At 41.2% G+C, this 23,096-nt stretch overlaps 3 protein-coding genes and 1 non-coding gene across 5 annotated transcripts in view; 3 read left to right on the top strand and 1 right to left on the bottom strand.

Annotated features, from left to right (window-relative positions):
- The window catches only part of LOC141648525 (uncharacterized), a 34,975-nt gene that overhangs the window by 7,772 nt on the left and 4,107 nt on the right, over positions 1–23,096 (top strand). The window contains exons 1-2 of one of the 2 annotated variants that reach the window (XM_074457253.1): positions 22,244–22,428; positions 22,622–23,043. The exons of the other annotated variant lie outside the window; for it this stretch is intronic. Coding sequence (XP_074313354.1) covers positions 22,646–23,043 — 398 coding nt within the window. The 5' untranslated portion in view covers positions 22,244–22,428; positions 22,622–22,645. Of the gene's footprint in view, positions 1–22,243; positions 22,429–22,621; positions 23,044–23,096 lie in introns of those variants that run through there. 2 annotated transcript variants of the gene reach the window in all.
- LOC141650002 (small nucleolar RNA R71) lies at positions 9,828–9,934 on the top strand. Its single transcript, XR_012546068.1, has one exon. It is a non-coding gene; the product is annotated as a small nucleolar RNA R71 (small nucleolar RNA).
- Positions 16,100–18,358, top strand: LOC141646482 (putative jasmonic acid carboxyl methyltransferase 2). The gene is made up of 4 exons (XM_074454357.1): positions 16,100–16,204; positions 16,599–17,003; positions 17,365–17,625; positions 17,772–18,358. The coding sequence occupies exons 1-4, from the start codon at positions 16,130–16,132 to the stop codon at positions 18,114–18,116; spliced, it is 1,086 nt and encodes a 361-aa protein (XP_074310458.1). The 5' UTR covers positions 16,100–16,129; the 3' UTR covers positions 18,117–18,358.
- On the bottom strand, positions 19,145–21,989 carry LOC141646504 (uncharacterized). Its single transcript, XM_074454375.1, has 4 exons — positions 20,742–21,989; positions 20,546–20,643; positions 19,409–19,544; positions 19,145–19,330 (listed from the first exon to the last, which is right to left on the bottom strand). The coding sequence occupies exons 1-4, from the start codon at positions 20,826–20,828 to the stop codon at positions 19,145–19,147; spliced, it is 507 nt and encodes a 168-aa protein (XP_074310476.1). The 5' UTR covers positions 20,829–21,989.

Genomic DNA, 23,096 nt, shown 5'->3' with positions numbered 1-23,096 from the left:
AAATCAAGAATTGTCGACACATCACATCCCATTTCTTATTGCAACACATGAGACACGTCTATGCCCTAACATAGCAATGATGACCAAAACTATGCAAAAATTGCATAAACCCAACTCAAGTAGGAAAAATTTGATAAAACTCCTTTTATTTCAACAAATGGTAACGTCTACACCGTAACAACGGCTCGATTTCCCAAGCCATGCAAAAAATGTGTAAACCCGACTCATCATTGGAAAAACATCAATTTGCCCCTTTTTATTTAGCAACGGCTTTTTCTACCCCATTTAATGATGAGTAGGGGTGTTGCTTGCCTTTTTCTTTTTTCTTGACAACAAACAAATATATACAACACACGACTCATCATTTTTTTTTGGTTTTCATGACTTTTTACTTTTCTATTTTGTTTTTCATTTCTTTTTCAAAACCTCTTATTTATATATAATGCCAAACTCACATCGAAATCCGACCCAAGTGGACGTGCCAGCCATCCACCATCACGACCCAAATCACCTCCTACAACACAACTACAAAACCGACCAATTCTTGATTAAGGAAGGGTGGTTATGGGAATGTAGCTATTTTAAGTGGGTTTGCCAAATGAAAAGGCTAAGCTCAAAGGGGGTGAATCAAAAAGGGAAACGATGTAGGGGAGAAAACAAGGCTATTTGGCTATGTGAGGTTCATAAAAACTGATTTTTGCTTCATATCATGTGCACAAAAATGTAATGCAATTTCATGGTCTAAGGACGATGCGACACACTTATGCGTAATGATGTGACACGCCTCGCGAGGAGGCCTACTCTCGAACCTAGATGAGGGCGGGGTATGAATGTACCCGCCCTAGGAGGCTCTACCCTTACCTTTGAGTAGCTAGGTCGAGCCAAAGGTCTAGTCTACGGCCCTAGGTCTCACAAGATCGGTCTAAACTCATCGGTCAAGCCCTCCTTCCTCGGCTAACTAAGAGGCTACGGGTGCGAGTCACGAGGAGGGGAAAGGCACAATTGGGCACATTAGTTCATCATGGGGGTACTTGGTTCCCTTCCTTTGACCATGTTCTTCCTTAAAAACTTATTTACAAACTCAATGCAAAAAGAAAGAAATGCAACAAGTATTTACATGTGAACTTATGCATGCGGAAATTTAAACAAACATGAAATGAAACGTGCAACAAATTGGCTAAACCTAGCAGCACATCAACACCAAAATTCCAAACGGTCTCCCAAGGAGACACCCAAAGCAACAAAATTCCCATTCTCCTTCAAAATATCCAAGATACCAAAAAGAAAGAATAGTAAAAGGAGCAAGAGATAGGAGGGATTATACCAAGCGGTCTTCTAGCTCCTTTTTGCCTCAAGTGGTCAATGTGCCATGCCAAAGGTTAGACAAAACATATATATATACAATGCAAATTTTTTGAATTTTTCAGAAATTTTTCAATTTTTAGGCATTTTCTCTAATTTATAAACATTTACAATTATAAACAAATATTCACAAGAGTGGATATTTCCCTCCCCACACTTGAAATGTACATTGTCCTCAATGGACAAAAGCATAGGGAGTGAATAAGAAAAAGGAAGGAACATATTTTTTTGGTTTTTTGAATTTTTCAAAGGTAAAATAACATATTTTTGTGATTTTTGTTATAAGAACTCCCTCCCCACACTTATTTATTTACATTATTTCCAAATTGAAATAAATGTGTGGAGGGAATTCAAATTAAAAGCATGTTTTTTTTTTTTTTTTTTTTTAGGCCCTCCCCACACTTATTTATAGACATGGGAGGGCAATTTAGTGAAATAAAATAACATGTTTTTGGTGGTTTTTGTCTTTTTTCATTTTTTAGTTGGTTTTTATTTTATTTTGAAAATGCAATGCATGCTCTATTCTACATGCAAAATTGAAATGACAATGCAAATTATGCTAAGTGAATGCGATTACTAAATGTGACGATATATTACAAAATTGAAATCTAATGCAATCCTATATGATGCAACTAAATGAATTATCAACTAAATGCATGCGAAAAATTTAAACATGAATGAGAAATTTGGATAAAAGGGAGAGATCATACTTGTCATTTGGATTGATTGTAAGGAGCATACCAAAGGCTTTGGATCGAGAAGGGAGTAATAATAGGCCATCAACTCGGCCTCTTGGGACTAAGACCCCATCACATCATCAAAATCTTCATCATTGATATCATCTCCGGTATTCAAGTCGGAGCCTTGAACTAAATCCTCGGGGTTGAAGGTGAAGTTACCTCCACTACCGCCGGCACCCATAAGACCTCCCGTGAAGTCTCCACTCATGTTCATCACACCTCCATCACCTCCCGTGAAACCACCACCGGACCCCGACGCACCCGCATCACTAGCAAAATAGGGCCGAAATCCCCCTAACCATTGGGCATCATGCCCCTCCGGTCTAGACTCGGGCAAAGGCGGGAAAACGGGTCGCGCAAAGTAGTCCGGCTGGAGGTTAAAGCCTCCGCGGACCATACTCCCATCCTTTGGGTAGTTCCCATCGGGCCAAGTGAAATAAGAGGGGTGAGGGTCCTCATAGCCCACGTAATCCCGTCGACAAAAATCATCATAGATGGGATAAGTACCGGTAGCTTGATCATAGTATATCCGGTCCAACTTTCTCCCCAACACGTCCCTCTCACTAGCGGCCTTCGCCGTGGCAATGTCCATCCTCTCCATCCATTCGGTGAGAGATGGAGGTAAGGGTGGATAAGTAGGTTGACCCGAGGAGGAGGCCTCCCCTTGTTGAAATTGCCATGGTGGTGGTTGGTGAGTTTGAGGTGCGGCATAACGTAGGGAGGAGGGAGTGTCGCGTCTACGGTCCCTAGAATAAACCCGTGGGATATTGGGAGGAGGTTGGTCGGTGGGAGGGTCTTCTTCAATATCAAGGAGATAGAACTCCTTGTCCTTTTCAATTTTTACCTCGGTAACATTTGGAAGCCGGATTGAATTCTTATGATTGATTTGCCAATATTCAAGATCGTCAATGGGGCTCACCTTGAACCACTCAAGCTTGGTGGCCATGTAGTGCTTTGTCAAGTAGGTGTCCCCGGTTATCCAATTCATCGTGGAAAGGTCAACCGGACGGTCCAAGTTACGGGCAATTCGGGTGATCATGCCACCCACATGTATCGGGACTTTGTGCCCCGGAGAACTTGCAATTTTGGATAGGTTAAGGGCGAGGTAGTGAGCCACATTAATTCGGAAGGGGGTGGGTTTCGTGAACAAGTAGGACCCTAATATTTCAAGCTCGTGGGTCCTAAACACCCAAGGTTCATCCACCGCAAGAACGGTGCACCCCATACATCTATGCCACACCCGAATGACGGGATTGTGGCAACTTGTCGCGGGCCTTTTCACCCCTGGTTGATCATCAAGGCCCGAAATCGCCCTCCAAACACGGGAGTAGTGAAAATCGGCGGGTGGGGTATGCGACGCCGCATTTTCTAGCCCAAAAATTTGAGCCAACCGACCCAAAGTGATGTTGTGTTCCCGGTTCATTAGTCTAAAACTAAGAGTGGCCACCATCCCAGTTGCGGTGCTTGGTAATCTTAAGACTACTCAAAAATTCCCATGTAATCCGGGGGTAAGTATACTCATGCATGGTAAATATCCCCCTCATACCACACCCCGTAAACAAAGCTTCCGTCTCCCTAGCAATCCCAAGGGTACACAAAGACGGATGATGAAGGAACTTAGTAGGGGTGAGGGGACGATTTTTAAAGAGAATAAACTTACCCTTCTGCGTAGGTGTGGTAAACTCGACAGTGGGAAAGTCCGGATCGGGGTAAGTATCGGTTGCGGCTCGAGCAATCAAATCGGCTTGATCTCTAGCAATGTCCGCCCTTGTTCTTCTTCCGGTCATCTTGATGATTGGAGGAGATTGGTGAAGGTAGGAGGAAGTTTGATTGAGTTTTAATGGAGTTAGGGTTGAAAAGGGGGAAAAATAAGGAGGAAAGATGAAGGAGAAATGAAGAAATGAATTGGGAAAAAGGGATTTCTCGGGCTTTAATTTATGTTCTGGGTGTGCGTTTTGCCGGTTGGTGAACCGGCAACCGGTCTGCCGGTAAAACGCACTCTTCCTTTTTCCAATTTTTCGAATTTTCTCCCAAAATTTTTGACCTCGCTGCCGGTGGACCAACCGGCTGCCGGTCCACCGGCAAAACACTCTTCTCAACTTATTTTCCCAAATACCAGGTGTGTTATGCCGGTGAGCCGGCTGCCGGCCTACCGGCAAAACACACTCCTCACTCAAAATTCCAATCTCCCAGCTTCAAAGTATGAGTGTTTTACCGGTGGGCCGGGTGCCGGCCTGCCGGCAAAACACTCCTCTTCACCAATTCTTCGAATTTTTTCTAAGTCATCAGGTGTGTTATGCCGGTAAGCCGGCTGCCGGCCTACCGGCAAAACACACCCTTACTTCTATTTTTCAAAATTTTGTTTGGTCTCGCTGCCGGTGGACCAACCGGCTGCCGGTCCACCGGCAAAACACAACACTCAGCTATTTTTCGTTGTGTTCTTCATATTTGCTCAATTTTTCTTCAACTCAACTTTGAGCTTTTTCATTGACCACGGGATTCTTGTTTTCCGCAACTACTCCGACGCATGATGTCGGGATTTCGGGTCAACGAAAATAAAACTTGTGTTCTTCAAAAGTGCCCTCCGTCACCAATCCAAATAGACAAAGTACGACTCCAAATCTCTCACTACTAGTCTAGAATGCAAGTTATATACAAAGATGCATGGGTTGCCTCCCATGAAGCGCCCTTGTTTTATGTCGTAGGCTCGACCAAGTAAACAAGCCAACAAATTTTCATGATGAAGATGGAAAAGAACCTTAATTCACTAGAAAGGTTTCAAGAGTCTTCATTTCCTTTTGGACGGGATTGCCAACGTGATAGTGCTTTAGTCTTTGACCATTCACTTTGAAAGTCCGGTCTCCTTGGCTTATTTCCACCGCCCCATGAGGGAAAGATCGGACCACGGTGAAGGGTCCGGTCCACTTCGACCTCAATTTTCCGGAAAAGAACTTCAAACGGGTATCGTATAGAAGAACCAATTCCCCCTCCTTGAACTCCCTTCTAATTATGTGCTTGTCATGAAATCTTTTCGTCCTTTCCTTGTACAACTTGGCATTCTCATAGGCTTCTAGCCTAAATTCTTCCAATTCATTCAAATCGAAAAGTCTCTTCTCACCGGCCGTCTTTAAGTCATAGTTGAGATGCTTGATGGCCCAATATGCCTTATGTTCAAGTTCAACCGGCAAATGACAAGCCTTGCCATACACCAATCGGAATGGTGAGGTACCGATAGGTGTTTTGAAGGCCGTACGGTAAGCCCACAAAGCATCATCAATTTTCAAGGACCAATCTTTTCTTGACTTGTTCACGGTTCTCTCAAGTATAGTCTTCAACTCTCGGTTGGAAATCTCGGCTTGCCCATTAGCTTGAGGATGGTAGGCAAGACTCTTCCTTTGTTGCACTCCATACTTTTTCAACAAAGCTTCCAGTGCTCTCTCTCCGAAATGAGTACCACGATCGCTAATGAGGACTCTCGGGACCCCAAACCTAGGAAAGATGACCTTTTGAAGTAGCTTGATCACTTCCTTAGCATCACAAGTCTTGGTTGGGATTGCCTCAACCCATTTGCTTACATAGTCGACCGCCACAAGTATGTACTCATTGCCGAATGAGGATGGGAAAGGACCTTGATAATCTATCCCCCACACATCAAAGATCTCAACCTCAAGCATGAAATTCATGGGCATTTCATGTTTCCTTGTGATGTTCCCGCTCCTTTGGCATTTGTCACATCCTTTAACATAAAAGGCAACGTCACGGAATAGAGAGGGCCAAAAGAAACCACATTGAAGCACTTTAGCGGCCGTCTTCTTGGAGCTTGCATGGCCGCCACAAGGCAAGTCATGGCAATGGCTCATAATGGAGGTAGCTTCCTCTCTTGGAACACACCTTCTTATCATCCCATCGGCACAAGACTTGTACAAACATGGGTCATCCCAATAATAGTGCCTCACATCGTGGAAGAACTTCTTCTTTTTGTGATAGTCGTAATCGTGCGGGATTATCCCGGAAACCAAATAATTCACTATATCCGCATACCACGGTGCTTCACCCAAACTTAGGGACAACAAGTGGTCATCGGGCAAGTGATCATTGATAGGAAGCCCATTGTCAACATTGAGGTTGATTAGCCGGGATAAATGGTCGGCCACCACATTTTCAACTCCTTTCTTATCCCTAATCTCCATGTCAAACTCTTGGAGAAGTAATATCCATCTAATCAACCGAGGCTTGGACTCTTTCTTGATGAGCAAGTGTCTCAAAGCAACATGATCGGTGAACACTATAACCTTAGCTCCCACTAAATAGGTCCGGAACTTTTCCATTGCAAAAACCACGGCCAAGAGCTCCTTTTCCGTTGTTGAGTAATTTGTTTGAGCATCATCAAGAGTTTTGCTTGCATAATGAATTGCATGCACCTTTCCATCCTTCCTTTGGCCTAATACCGCGCCCAAGGCATGATCGCTCGCATCACACATCAACTCAAACGGCAAGCTCCAATCCGGAGGTTGTATAATAGGAGCACTTGTCAAAGCTTCCTTTAACCTATTAAAAGCATCAAGACACCGGTTAGAAAACAAGAAAGGGGTATCTTTGGCTAACAACTCGGTCAAGGGTCTCGCGATCTTAGAGAAGTCCTTGATGAAGCGGCGATAAAAGCCCGCATGACCAAGGAAACTTCTCACCCCCTTAACATTGGTGGGAGGTGGGAGACTAGCTATGACCTCTATCTTAGCCTTATCAACTTCAATTCCTCGGTTGGACACTATGTGTCCCAACACAACACCTTCTTGTACCATGAAATGGCACTTCTCCCAATTGAGTACAAGGTTAGACTCTTGACATTTACTCAAAACTTTCTCCAAATTCATCAAACAATTTTCAAAACTTTTCCCAACAACCGAGAAATCATCCATGAAAACTTCCATTTCTTGTTCAATGAAATCGGAGAAAATTGACATCATAGCTCTTTGAAAGGTAGAGGGAGCATTACATAGCCCAAACGGCATCCTCCTATATGCATAGGTGCCGAATGGGCAAGTAAAGGTGGTCTTCTCTTGGTCACTTGGATGGATAGGGATTTGGAAAAATCCCGAATAGCCATCCAAGAAGCAAAAATAGTTGTGTTGAGCTAATCTTTCTAGCATTTGATCCATGAACGGTAAAGGAAAGTGATCCTTCCGGGTGGATTTGTTCAACTTCCTATAGTCCACGCACATTCTCCACCCGGTTACCGTTCTTGTAGGAATCAATTCATTCTTGTCATTTCGCACTACCGTCATGCCTCCTTTTTTGGGAACTACATGAACCGGGCTTACCCACCTACTATCCGAAATAGGATAGATAATGCCCGCGTGAAGTAGCTTAAGGACTTCTTTCCTTACAACCTCTTTCATGATGGGATTAAGCCTTCTTTGTGGCTCTATTGAGGACGCGTCCTCATTTTCAAGAAGAATTTTATGAGTACACAAAGAGGGACTAATCCCCTTGAGGTCACCAATAGTGTACCCAAGGACACCCTTGAACCTTTTGAGCAAAGAAATGAGTTTTGAGGTTTGGGTGTCATCAAGTGCACTATTGATGATGACGGGAAAAGTGGAATTATCTCCTAGAAATTCATACTTCAAAGAAGAGGGCAGAGGTTTAAGTTCAACCGTAGGAGGAGGCGTGGAACTCTCCTCCTTCTTACCGACTTCCAACACTTCAAATTTGGGTGCTTGTTCATGAATAGGAGCTGAATCCAACATCCATACATATGCAAGAGTCTCAACATCTTTGTCATCGACCTCATACCCACTAACAAGACAAGTCTCCAAAGGATCCATAGAGGAAGCTTTCGGGTCATGCTCCTCCATGGGATTCTCAAGAATGTCAACAATGCAACAAGTGTCACCTAGAGAAGGAGCTTCCATTGACTTGTGGAGTTCAAATTCCACTCTATCTTCACCCACTTGTAAAGACAACTTGCCACTCTTTACATCGATCATAGCTCCACCGGTAGCAAGACAAGGTCGGCCTAAAATAATAGGCACATTGTAATCCTCCGGCATATCCATAACAAAGAAATCACATGGTATGACAAGCTTCCCAACTACCAAGGGTACATCTTCAATCACACCAATGGGAAATTTGACCGACCGATCGGCAAGTTGAAGTGAAACTCTAGTTGGCTTCAAATCTCCCAAATCAAGCCTCTTGAATATTGAAAGTGGCATGAGGCTCACACTAGCCCCCAAATCACACAAAGCTCTCTTAATAGCCACCCCTTGGATAGAACAAGGGATAGAGAAGCTCCCCGGATCTTCTAGCTTGTTAGGAAGCTTGTTTGTGTGAGTGAGTATAGCACTACATTCCTTAGAGAGGTTGATGGTTTGCACCTCTCCATTCTTCTTCTTCAAAGTGACAAGTTCCTTAAGAAACTTGCCATAAGATGGAATTTCGGTAATCATGTCAAGGAAAGGAATCGTGACATTCATTCCCTTCAAGATCTCCACAAACTTCTCATACTTCTTATCAATTCTAGGCTTTGCAAGCCTTTGTGGAAAGGGTACCGGTGCTACATACTCCCTTGGTGGTGGAGTACATTCTTTGGCCTTAGTTGCAATAGGCTCATCTTGCTTTGGAGGGTCAACCATCTCCACCTCCTTAGACTTCTCCACCATGATCTCATCTTCTTTCACAACTTCAACCGGGTGCTCTTTCACAACTTCATTAGTCACCCTCTTCCTCTTCCACTTAGGAGATTTCTCAAACTCCTCCAATTGCTTACCACTCCTCAAAAACACCGCATTCATCTCCCTTGGGTTAACCGTATTCCCCGGAAACTTCCCCGGATTTTGAGCCAATTGACTCAATTGTTGAGAAATTTGGGCCACATGAGTTTCCGTAGCCTTTTGTGATGCCCGTATTTCATCATTCACCCGGTTTTGTGAGGCAATGTGGTTATCAAGCTTTGAGTCGGATTTTTGATTTGCAATAACCAATTGTTCAAAAGCTTGTTCCCAAGATGGTTTTTGAGGGGTTTGGAAGTTTTGGTTTTGTGGTTGGAAATTTTGGGTTTGTTGTTGATTGAAATTTTGCCCCTTGAAACCCCCAAATGGTTGTTGGTTTTGGGTGATGAATTGTTTCCCTTGGAAATCGGGTGGAATTTGTCTTTGGAATTGAGAGTTTTGATTGAACCTTGGTTGTTGTTGAGGTTGGGAAGTGGTGGGATTTTGAATGTTTTGTGAAGCATAAGATAAGAAAGGGTGAGTTCTTTTTCCATTGACAAATTGGTTGTTGTTATTATTGTTGAACCCTTGCCTTGCACTAGTTGACTCCCAAATCCCATTTACTTGCTCATAGCATTCCTCACCTAGGGGTGCAATCAAGGGACACCCAATGGGAGTATGCCCTTGTTCACCACACAACTCACAAGACAAGACTTGCCTCATATCGGAGCCTTTAGGTTTTGAATTTAGCAAAGCAACTTGTTGGGTGAGTTCATCTAGCATACCCTTAACCTCCACATTCAAAACCGAATTAGAATCCTTGCTCTTGCCCTTCCTCATTTGCCTATCACTTCCCCATTCCATAGTTCTTGAGGCCATCTCCTCAATTAGTTCCTTCGCCGCTTTATGCCCCAAAATGTCTAAGGCACCTTTCCCCGATCCCGCATCCAATGAAAGCCTAAGGTCTTGAGTCAATCCTTTGTAGAAATTGTTCACTAGCTCGGCTTCGGAGATGCCATGGTGTGGGCATAACCGTTGGAGCTTCTTGTACCGTTCCCATGCCTCATATAAGGTCTCATCCTCTTCTTGAGTAAAGCTTTGTAATTCACTCTTGACTTTGGCCGTTCTTGAGGGTGGGAAATATTTGTTCAAAAATGCCGAAGCCAACTCATCCCATGGCTTGAAGGAATCCGGGTCACAATTCTTCAACCAATCCTTGGCCGAACCCCTAAGAGAACGGGGGAACAACCTAAGGCGAACCGCGTCATCGGAAACCCCATTTGACTTGTACATATCACAATTTTCAAGGAAATCATTTAAATGATCATTTGGGTTCTCCAAGGGACCTCCTCCAAATTGGTTGTCTTGAACAAGGTTGAGCAAGGCATTTTTAATCTCAAAGTTATTAGCTTGAATTCGTGGCCTTTGGATGCTTGGATTGACTATGTGCTTAGGAGCCATAGTGTCTCTTATCGGAACCGGATCACCCATGGTGTTAGGCTCTTCCTCTAAAACCCCAAAAGGATTTTCAAACACTTCGGTAGCTTCTTGGTGATTAGCTTCTTCAATTGGTGGTATATCTAGAAAACCCCTTCTTCTTAATGAATTAAGTCTTCTTCCGTAGCTTCAATTTCAAGATCAATAGGATATGTTGGTTGACCTCTTCTTTGTCGCCTACTCATGCAAAAGACCTAAGCACTTGAAAGAAAGGATTAGTAACAAAGGACTTAGTCTAAACTAGAACAAAAACGATTAATATCAAGCCGTACTCCCCGGCAATGGCGCCAAAGTGTTGTGTGTCAAAGGGTTTAAGGAGAGGGGTATTTATAGGCTTGTACAAGATTAAGAAGAAAAGAGGAGGAAAAGAGAGAAAAGCCCAAATCCGCAGCTGCTGCGTTTTGCCGGTGGGCCGGCTGCCCGTGCTCCTGCCGGCAAAACCGTGCAAGGATTTAAAATTGCTGGCATCCGTGTTTTGCCGGTGGGCCGGCTGCCGGCCTGCCGGCAAAACACCTTCCTCAGGACTTCTTCAAATTTGTTGATGTGTGAAATGCCGGTTGACCGGCTGCCGGTGCTCCTGCCGGCAGCGAGGCCAAGCTTGTTTTTTCTCCAATTCTTCTTTTAATTCCACTTGCTGTGCTTTACCGGTGGGCCGGTTGCCGGCCTGCCGACAAAGCACCTTCTTCAGCTTTTCTGCAAAAATCCTGAGTGATTCTTGGGGTGTGTTTTGCCGGTGGCTAGACCGGCTGCCGGTCTGCCGGCAAAACACACAGTCTTCATTTCTTCACCTCTTCTTCATGTAAAGGCAATGGGGTGCCTTTCTTGCCCCAATTTCTCCATACTTGGATCGTTTCCTACAAAAGGATACGCAAGGTAACAAGTACGGGCATTGGGCACAAAATGCAAGGAAAAACACCCGAAACCGACTCGATACGAGTCGGTATGCGTAAAAGAAAGAGGGAATTAGAAGTAAATTAATCGTATATCACCTTCTTTCCTATACAAGTAAATGCTAAAGATTTACATTACTTTCCCAAAACACAACTAAAACTATCTTAGCATATACAACATGGAGGTCGTTACTGTTAGAATATATTGACCAAATCAATTATCAATATATTATGTATATTTGATGCTTTGTATCTTAGCTAATTATAGTTACATATCCTTGTAATTAGGCACATATCTCTGACACTAGTTTGTATTTATAGGTTTCTCATTCTTATGAATAAACCAAGCATTATCTTCCTATCTTCTAATATGGTATCAGCTTCCTAGGGCAACGATCCACAAAATCGCTTCCGCATAAACCCTAGTTTTCTTCGTGCTTCTTCACGAAAATCTTATTCTCCTTCCCTGACCTCTCGTCACAATCAACCATGCCGGATACGAAATCACAATTCCATCCGGCTCTCGCTGTTTCAAACATCAAGAATCATGTTACCGTCACACTCGGGATGGATAATGATAAATATCCCTTGTGGGTAGCTCTCTTCACAAATCATGCTAAATCAAATCGCGTCCTTCATCATATCGTGTCACCAAAAACAGGCGGCCCTAAATCGCCTGTCACGGCTGAGGACAAAGAATTGTGGGAGACACTTGATGCTACTGTTCTCCAATGGATTTACGCCACGGTCTCCACCGATCTGCTTGAAACAATCGTTGAGGAGGAGACCACTGCCAAGGAGTGCTGGGATCGCATTCGCGACATTTTCCAGGACAATCAACACTCACGGGCTGTTACTCTCGAGCAAGAGTTTTCCCATACGGCAATGGCGGATTTCCAGAATGCTTCAGCCTATTGCCAAAGGTTGAAGAGCCTTTCCGACCAACTCAAGAATGTTGGTGCTCCAGTTTCCAATAATCGCCTTGTCCTTCAGATGGTGTCGGGTCTTACTGATGCTTATCAAAATGTTGGATCCATTATCCGTCAACGGAACCCGCTTCCAAAATTCTATCAGGCACGCTCTATGCTCACACTAGAGGAGGCGGGTCTCGCTAAAATTGCTGCCACAGGTTCGAATTCTTCGGCTTTGTATGTTAAAAATAATGACGCAAATGACTCGTCTTCCATACTCGGTCGTCCTCCTCAAACTTCTCATAAAGGGGGCAAGAATCAGGGTAACAAAAAGAAAGGTGGTGGAGGCTATAAGGGAAACAAAGGACAGGGGCAATCGAATCAGCAAGGTTCGAATTCCGGGGGTGCATCTGCGACGGTCTAAGCTGCTCCCATGGCTGCTGGTCCGTGGTCAAATCAGGGATTTGGAGGTTGGCCTTGGAGTCCATGGGGATATCCCCCGTGTCCATACCCGACTTCGCCTTGGACACGGTCTCCTCGACCTCAATACACAGTGCGTCCTCCTGCTCAGGCGCAAGCCTACTCGGCTGAAAATCCGCCTTCTCAAACGGATATTGAAGCCGCCATGTATACTCTTGGGCTTCATCCACCGGACCCAAACTGGTTTATGGATACAGGAGCTACATCTCACATGACGGCTAATGCAGGTACTCTCTCCTCTTATTTTAATTCGAGCATTAAAAACGGTATCATTGTTGGTAATGGCAAAACGATTCCAATTAGTGGTTATGGGCAGTCCAAAATCAATCACCCAAAACATCCCTTCATTCTTAAAAATGTTATCCATGCTCCTGACATTGTCAAAAACTTAGTATCTGTTCGAAAGTTCACTACTGATAACTCGGTTTCCGTCGAATTTGATCCCTTTGGTTTTTGTGTGAAGGACTATCGGACGGGGATGCGTCTCATGAGGTGTAACAGTAAAGGCGAACTATATCCCATCACAACCACACATTCGGTTTCCTCTCCAGCAGCTTTCACCGTACTTGCTCCGTCATTATGGCACAATAGACTCGGTCATCCCGGCCTTCCTGTTTTTAATTCTCTTCGACATCAAGATTTAATTTCTTGTAATTCCATTAATAAGACTCATGTTTGTTCCTCATGTTCTATTGGGAAAATTATTAAGCAACCTTTTATGTCGTCTACATCTCATACTTGTTTGCCTTTCGATATTCTACATTGCGATCTTTGGACCTCACCGGTCCCGAGCTCGTCGGGTCATTTATATTATCTTGTTTTATTAGATGACTTTACGAATTTTTTATGGACTTTTCCTCTAGCCAAGAAATCTCAAGTCCCTGACATTTTCATAAATTTTCGCAAATATATAAAGACTCAATTTGACCGTGAAATAAAGTCGTTTCAATGTGATAATGGTAGAGAATTCGACAATGCTCCAATTTGGGAAATGTGCACACAACACGGGTCAACCTTCCGACTCTCTTGTCCGTACACATCTCCCCAAAATGGTAAGGCAGAACGGAAAATTCGATCCATTAATAATATTATGCGCACTTTATTACTTCACGCGTCGCTTCCCGCATCTTTTTGGCATCATGCTTTGAATATGACCACGTATTTGCTTAACATCCTTCCCAACAAAAATATGAACTACCAAACACCTATTTCTAGGCTTTACTTCCGTAACCCGTCTTTTACTACCTTACGAGTTTTCGGTTGTCTTTGCTACCCTTTGTTTCCGTCGACTAGAATTAATAAACTTCAGGCCCGGTCTACCCCTTGTGTGTTCTTAGGCTACCCCGATCACCACCGTGGGTTCAAGTGTTACGATATCAAAACCAAGAAAATTATCATCTGTCGTCACGTCATATTTGATGAATTCCGTTTTCCTTTTTCCGAAAACACAACCTCTGACAATACTACATATAATTTTCTTGATGATACCTTATCACCATATGTCCTAGAACATCTCCTTCCCGGTTCGACCCCACCCGATAACCAGCCTGCCCACAACACGTCACCTGCTCCTAGTCCACCTACGACAACCACCCTGCCCTCCTCTACAGTTGCTGCTTCTGACCAGCAACCGTCTGCTCCTGCCACGGCCCCTCCACGTAGAAATCCTCCCTCAACCATTCTTCCTCCTGCAACGAAAGCTGTCACTCGTGGTGACCACGGTATACGGAAACCCAAAACCCATTTTGATCTTCACACAAATGTCTCGATTTCTCCTATACCCAAATCACCCGTGACTGCTCTTAATGATGCTAATTGGAAAATGGCCATGGATGACGAATTTAATGCTCTTATTAGTAATAAGACGTGGGAATTGGTACCTCGTCCGCCTAATGTAAATGTTATTCGGTCTATGTGGATTTTTCGTCATAAATACAGGTCCGATGGCTCCTTTGAGAGGCACAAAGCTCGTCTTGTAGGTGACGGGAAAACTCAGCGTGTTGGCATTGATTGTGAGGAAACATTTAGCCCGGTTGTCAAGCCGGCTACTATCAGAACCGTGCTTAGCATTGCTCTTGCTTCGCAATGGTCCATTCATCAATTGGACGTTAAGAACGCTTTCTTACACGGCGATCTTTCCGAAACAGTATATATGCATCAACCTATGGGTTACCGTGACTCACGTTTTCCCGGCCATGTTTGTCTTCTTCGCAAATCCCTCTACGGTCTCAAACAAGCACCTCGCGCTTGGTACAAGCGCTTTGCAGATTTTGTCACTACAATTGGGTTCCGAAATAGTAAGTGCGATCACTCCTTATTTATCTACAAAGACGGTAACTCTCTAGCCTACCTTCTTCTTTATGTAGATGATATAATATTGACTACTTCCTCGGAGGCTTTACGGCTGTCTATCATGTCCCGTCTAAGCAAGGAATTTGCGATGAAAGACCTTGGTTTGTTGAGCTACTTTCTGGGAATAGCCGTTTCTCGTCACGGTAAGGGTCTGTTTCTTTCTCAATGCAAATATGCGAATGAGATAATTGAACGCGCGGGGATGTCCATGTGCAAAGCTTCTTCTACTCCAGTAGATACTAAGCCGAAACTTAGCTCCACCACGGATACTCCTTGTTCTGACCCGTCACTTTACCGTAGCTTGGCAGGGGCACTTCAGTACCTTACTTTCACTCGTCCCGATCTTTCCTATGCGGTCCAGCAACTTTGCCTATTTATGCATAATCCCATGGACGCACACATGAATGCATTAAAACGAGTTATCAGGTACGTCAAGGGTACGGTCTCTCACGGTCTATGGCTCGGCACGTCTTCTCCAAAGACTCTCATGTCCTACACCGACGCAGACTGGGCTGGCTGCCCTGATACACGTCGCTCCACCAGCGGCTATTGTGTTTTTCTCGGGGACAATTTAATTTCATGGGCATCGAAAAGACAACCTACTCTATCCCGCTCGAGTGCTGAGGCCGAGTATAGAGGGGTTGCGAATGTCGTCTCGGAGTCTTGCTGGCTTCGTAATTTGTTGTTTGAACTACATCACCCACTTTCTAAGGCTACAATCGTATATTGTGACAATGTGAGTGCCATTTATCTCTCGGGTAATCCGGTACAACATCAACGAACAAAACATATCGAGCTTGATATTCATTTCGTTCGTGAAAAGGTCGCACGTGGTGAAGTTCGTGTTCTACATGTTCCTACTCGTCACCAAATCGCTGATATTTTTACTAAGGGGCTGCCTCTAATCTTGTTCGATGATTTCCGCTCCAGCCTCAACGTTCGTAAACCTCCCGATTCGACTGCGGGGATGTGTTAGAATATATTGACCAAATCAATTATCAATATATTATGTATATTTGATGCTTTGTATCTTAGCTAATTATAGTTACATATCCTTGTAATTAGGCACATATCTCTGACACTAGTTTGTATTTATAGGTTTCTCATTCTTATGAATAAACCAAGCATTATCTTCCTATCTTCTAATAGTTACAAGCGTAGGAGAACGGAGAAATACTAAAGAAATGGAAGTCAAAAATGTTTTTCATATGAACAAAGGCGTCAACCACACCAGCTATGCTAAGAACTCTCTATTGCAGGTCTACCTCCATCTCCTCCCTCGCCTTACTATATTTCTCCGTCTCTTTAAATAGTTAAAAACTACTCCGTATAAATTAAAGATATAATTTCCGTACTATAGCTAAATACGGTCGTTACTTAAAAAGATGATAGAGACGCTCAGATCAATTAGCGTATGATGATTTTACGATACTGTATGTGTGAAAACATCCTACACAAGTTATTGAGCCATATATTTAGACATTACTCCCTCTGTTCCGATCATTAGTTTACCATAACTACTATGTATGATTGTGGTTAATGAATGACAAGTAGACAATAGTCTTAGCTAGCCATAAAAATGGTCAGGACAGAGGGAATACTTTATTATAAATTGCACCTTGACATCTCAAATTTTGCTTTAATTTATAACAGAGAACAATAACATCAAAGGCCGGACCGATAATTGAAGAAAGCGCAAGGAAAGTCTATAATAGCTTAAGGCCAGAGTGCCTTATGATGGTCGAGATGGGTTGTTCTTCAGGACCAAATGCTTTGCAAGTAGTCTCGAGAATTATTGACGTAATTGAAGAGGCTAGCAGGAGTATTATCGGCCAATGCCCTCAATTCGGAGTATTCTTAAATGATCTACCCGGGAACGATTTCAATACCATGTTTAACTTACTCCCGAATTTCAACAAGGACTTACAAGAAGCTAAAGGAAGCAGTTGCGAACCTTGTTTTGTGTCGGGAATCCCTAAATCATTTTATGGTCGAGTTTTCCCTGACAAATTTCTTCATTTTGTTCACTCATCATACAGTGTTCACTGGCTTTCTCAGGTAAACAAAAGCCCTTTTGAAGTCACCAAACTATTGATGGCCGCCTAACCTCGTCACCAAAATGAAAACCTTACATCATAAGAGATGCATTTGTTATATAAACACCCAAACAGTCTGTAAAAGATTAAGAAAGTGTTCGAAAATGTTATAATATTAGAGAAAAGCACATTAATACATGGAACAATGTAAAACGACATATAAAAAGAAAATTTTGATTTGTGATTTTCTAAAACGACATATGATATGAAACGAGAGAGTATAAAGGGAGTGAAATTAGAACCTCAGACCTAATGTTCACAATACCAGAGTCTTAATTATTAGGCCGATGTTGTCGGTGAAGTTTTGTTAATTGAAATGGCAGGTACCAAGAGGATTGGTGAGCGAAAATGGAGAAGCCTTAAACAAGGGAAACATATACATAGCAAAAACAAGCCCTCCAGAGGTATACAAGGCATATTGTGCACAATTTGAGAAAGATTTCACGTTGTTTTTAAGGTCACGTTCAACGGAAATGGTCTATGGTGGTGGCATGGTCGTCGTACTCAATGGTAGCATCAATAGTGATGACCCTGACTCGATATTTGAGTTGCTTGGCTCGACCCTCCAGGACATGGTTTTAGAGGTAATTAATAAATATTAAAGATATTAAGGTATATTATTAATTAAAATTATGGAATTATACAATATACCATAATATCTCTATCAAAAAATCACAATTGTCATTGTTAACCGCCGGAGAAAAAATGTTAACGGTTGAGTTATCGGCAGGGTGTTATTGAGCAGGAAAAATTGGACAAGTTCAACATGCCCTTCTATACTCCAACAGTCAAGGAGGTAAGAAAATTAGTCGAGGCTGAAGGATCGTTTGCTCTGATCAAACTCGAAACATTTACAGTTGATTGGAGCGTAGATGCGTCTCAAAACCTTGAAACTCGAGCCAAGTTTATAGCCAAGACCATAAGAGCAGTTGTAGAACCTTTTCTTACAACTGCATTTAGCCATGATGTTATGGATGATTTGTTTCTATTGTTTGAAACACGTGTTAAAGAACGAATTGCTAGAAAAAAAGGTGAATTCTTTACCATTGTGTTATCGGTGACCAAGAAAGAGTGAAACTTCTTTACTTCGCTTTAACAAATAAAATGTACCCCATATGTAATATCATTTCTATATACTGTTATCTGTAAAATAGATTATCATTGATAAATCTATGTTTAAATACACAGATATTAGAGTTTTACGATACTGTTCATCGCGAGATACATTATGTAATGTTGTTGTACTGTTATATAAAGATCATATTCTGTATCAACATAATTTATCAAAGAAAACAAATATGAATGTAATTGATGGCTTGCGACATGTTTAGTAATACTTATAATATATTACTCCCTCTGTCCAAATCAATAGTTCACGTTTGCTTTATTTCTTCTCACAAAATAAAGTCAACGTAAACTATTCACTGAGATAGAGGGAGTATTCCTTTCGTCCAAAAAAAAAAAGATAGAGGGAGTACTGATGTGTTTCGACAAATGTGATTTTCAAACTGTACAGGCTTTATATTGTCGTCTTCATCTCAATTTGCTCTTGCGGATGATATCCGGCCAGTAAGATTGAAATCAACTAGTGCTCGATTTCTGAGAATTGATTATCAAAACCTATTTGGAGACAGATATGTTATTATACGTATAATCTAATAATCTCAATTGAAATAAGAAGTATATCAAGTTTAAAATTCTCGAAATTTTCAATGGGCTTGCTTTATTAAAGACCACTAGTTCCTCATCTACACTCCGTCCTAGCCAAACAAGTAAAGTCGTACCAGGTACGATTTAATTCACATTGGGATCAATAATTCAATACAAATAAACGAGAAGAAAAGCGTTATATGGGGCCTCATACAAGAAGAAAAGTCTGAAATGTTGTGTTCATGTTTTAACAATGTAGAAGCAATAGTAAAATTGGATATCCATCTTAACCCGGGTCGGGAAAGATCTATTGCCATTCATAAAAATAATGTTGAGGCCATGAGGGATATCGGTATATTGTTTCTGTACTTGTATTAGTACAATACGGACATACGGTATTACAAATACATTATAGAGAAACACGTCGACACAAATAAGCGACGACAGTGACCATTAAAACTTAATCCCTTTCTTAAGTCTGAAGGCAATGTACGCCATATGCTTTTGTAGAATGCCTGAAAAGACACCATTCTCGACATGACCAGCTACTGTACTGAGTAGCCGTGGTTCCGAAGCAGAAAGCCGAAAACTTAGCACTGGACCTGACTTAACCTTGTTAAATAATGGGCAATTTCCGCGCTGAAAACAAAAGTTTTTACACTGTCATCAACCAGAATATGGATGAAACTATCATCGAAGAACGCACATAAAACTTACATAAGGATAATTTGGAATGGCTGCACCAAAACCTTGAGTCCGATGAGTAAGAGAAGAAGGTGAAAGGTATTTGTTGTTCGGGCTTTCAGGACCGGACAGTTTGAACACACTTGCTCTTTTTAGCTCAGGACATGCCCTATTGAGCAAACAAAAATAGAAGTAACGATAATGAATGAGATTGAAGGGAGACCATCAAATCTAAGTAGACCTGTCAAACGGGACATACAGGTCGGGTTCGAATACGGGTCAGGTTAGATACGAGTCGGGTCATGGGTTGGATTAGGGTCAAAATACGGATCAATAAATAATTTATAACCCTTTTTCTAACGATTTTTATAATTAAAAAAATATTTTTTAAAAATGCAAAACACATTTAAAATTAATTCCTTAATCATATTCAATGTTTACATTAATTATATTGACATAATATTAAAATAAAGTTTACATTAATTACTTTTTAAATGTAACAAAAGTTATACTCCCTCCTATCCACTCTTTTCTTCCCTATTTCCTAAAACGGATTATTCAGGTTTTCTTCCCCTTTCCTTTTTGAGAAAGTTTTTATTAATATTATACTCTTACCTCTTTCCACTCATCAAACCCCACTATATACTTTATTAATATTTAATTCTAATTATTCCTACCTCTCTCCAATAACCAAACCCCACCCATCTCCTTTATTAATATTTAATCATAATTATTCATACCTCTCTCCAATTACCAAACCCCACTCATATATTTATCAATATTATACTCCCCACCCTTAATCTCCGTGCCCACTTCAAAGGGGAAAAAAAGGATGGATGGGAGGGAGTATAAAAGTGAATTTTTAATTTTGTTTGTAATTTTAAGTAATAAAAAAAATTAAACTATTTTTTCAAATATAACATATAAATATTAATATTTTAATAAAATTCTTGAGTTACCTTTGACCCAACGGGTTGAACTGTTCGGATCGGTCTCGACCCTAAAATAACAGATCATTTCACGTTCGAGTCAACGGATCGCCGGGTCAAAATTTTCGGGTCTTAACTCAGAAAAACGGGTCGGTCGGATGCCAGAATTTAACGGGTCTAAATCTAAGACACCCAGCAACCAAAACAACAATGACAAGAATGCGATCAAACACAATCAAACCTGTAACAATCTCTCAGGTCAAGGTCTCTTGGCTCTAGAGCATAACCAGCATTCTTAAGTATAGTAGCAACCTCAGTCAATACTTTGTGGGGAGGAACCTGTCAGAAAATTAAATTAAATTAAATTAAAAGCTATCATTTGAGTGAATAATATAATATTTGTAATCAGCTGATCGATTTTGGAGTTTAAATCATACATGTTCGTGGATTGAAATGCAATATAACCTCAAGGCATCACCAGCCTTCTCAAAAATATCAAATAACTTGGAGGCAGATATAAGCATGGAAGTCCGTCGTCGTCAAGATCACCCTTAGAGCTTAACTCTCGCACCATATCCATTATGCGATAACGAATTGTTGAACTTCGAAATTTCGAAGAAAACAGAATACCTGTATCAAATGGAACCAAGACCTTTTCTCCGGCTACGAGAAGCAAAGCCGCCAGTGATACCAAATTGCCATCTGTAAGATATGACCATGCAATATCGTTGAGCCCATTCGTGTGTGGAACGAGCAACCGTGCACAGTCCAAACGTGATTTCTATAATACGAGACAGGCAAAGTAAAATAATAAGTTTGATGACGGAGAATCAGAGATACAGAAACAACCCACCGTTTTCCAATGGCAAAGTAAAATAATATAAGTTTGATGACAGAGAATCAGATATACAGAAACAACCCACCGTTTCCCAATGACAGAGTAAAATAATAAGTTTGATGACGGAGAATCAGAGATACAGAAAGAACCCACCGTTTCCTATTGGCAAAGTAAAATAATAAATTTTGATGACGGAGAATCAGAGATACAGAAAGAACCTACCGTTTCCATTTGGCAAAGTAAAATAATAAGTTTGATGGCAGAGAATCACATATACAGAACCCCATTGGCAAAGTAAAATAATAAGTTTGATGACGGAGAATCAGATATACAGAAACAACTCAACAAGCCACCATTTCCTATTGGCAAAGTAAAATAATAAGTTTGGTGACGGAGAATCAGATATACAGAAACAACCGACCGTTTCCCATTGGCAAAGTAAAATAATAAGTTTGATGACGGAGGTGCAATGATCCCATTCACGAATATGCGGCATATGACTAGCATAAGTGAAAAATACGAGTGAATCCCATTGGCAAAGGTTTCCCCTATCATTTCACTGTTTCAAACAACAAGGCTAATAATCTAATCAAACACTCCTTACCATTATGAACAACGCATACTCCCTTTGTATTGAGACGGAGGGAGTATATTAACTATTTTATGAGGATTATTTAAACAAACGGAACGATTTCTAAGAATCCGAGTGAGAAATAAGCTTGTGACTGTCACGAGCAAGACGGACTGAAGAAACTAACATAACAAAGAGAAGAATATGACTTACAGTCTTAATAGAGATGATGAGAATTGAGAAAACCTCTTTTCAACAACCACAAGTGCAAACTCGTTGTATGTTTTTGTTCTGTTTTAGGGTTTACCGTCTTTCAATAAAGTTATTGAGAAATTAAATATAATCCAATGAAAAAAATGTATTAAAACAAAAGTAATAAAAGTAGTACAGCTATATTAAAAAACGGGATACTAATAAAAAATGGTTTTAATATTATACGATAAAATAAGTACAATTATCATGAAAATCACATTAAATATTAAAATCATATAAAGATAAAAATAAAAAATACTACCTTAATACATTTGTTTCTAAATCATTCGTTATCATTCCCAATCACTCTCTAAAAACCCTACACTCTCATCCTTCGGAGAAATCTTTACGATTGTTCGAGCGGTAATTGGATCTTCGTCTTCTAGGGTTTCCCCGTTGAGTGACGGATTCTTAAATGATCGATATTGATTGCTAGTGTTTGCGCTTTGATTTGCAAAAAAAAGTAGGGTTTCCCTACTCAGTTATTGGTTTTGTTTGATTATTTAGTTGTTTATATCTACTTACTTGTTTCAAAAATTATACGAGTAGAAAACAAAAACTAACTTCGTTATTTAGCATGAATTTTCCAAGTAATTAATTTTTTTCCGCCAATAATATTACGGAGTATTTGACAATTTTGCTCATCTTATTTGCAGTATTTAGAAAGTAAGGGAATAACCATGACAACAAATAAAGACCAAGGATTATCTACTAGGCTTGAGAATTTCCTTGAATCAGACGATGATGTTTCTTTTGTAAATCAGCTTCGAGATCAGCCGCCTATTAATCTTGATATTATCAACTTGTTGGTGAATAAGTGTGTGGAATCCGATGCCTTAAAGTGTTTGATTGCCTTGATCAGAGGAGAAGTTTGCGATATGCATCCTACATTTGATTCAGCAAAGTTGCCTGATAGCGGTGTGACTCCCCTTGCTTACATTGCACATAGTTATCCTGAAGATCCCCAACTTATCGACCTAATGCTAACAAAATGTGGTGCTACTTGTCTCGCCAATGTCTACTGCACCATTGGTGTAATTGACGGCCTTCCTATTCATTTTCTTCTTATCAACTTGAGGTTGTTTTGGCTTTCTTAACCATTCAAGATTGTTAGTTCACTTTTTTAAGTGT

The sequence above is a fragment of the Silene latifolia genome, chromosome 3 (assembly GCF_048544455.1).
Source record: "Silene latifolia isolate original U9 population chromosome 3, ASM4854445v1, whole genome shotgun sequence".
Taxonomy (NCBI): Eukaryota; Viridiplantae; Streptophyta; class Magnoliopsida; order Caryophyllales; family Caryophyllaceae; genus Silene; species Silene latifolia.
This window is presented reverse-complemented; position numbering and strand designations above follow the sequence as displayed.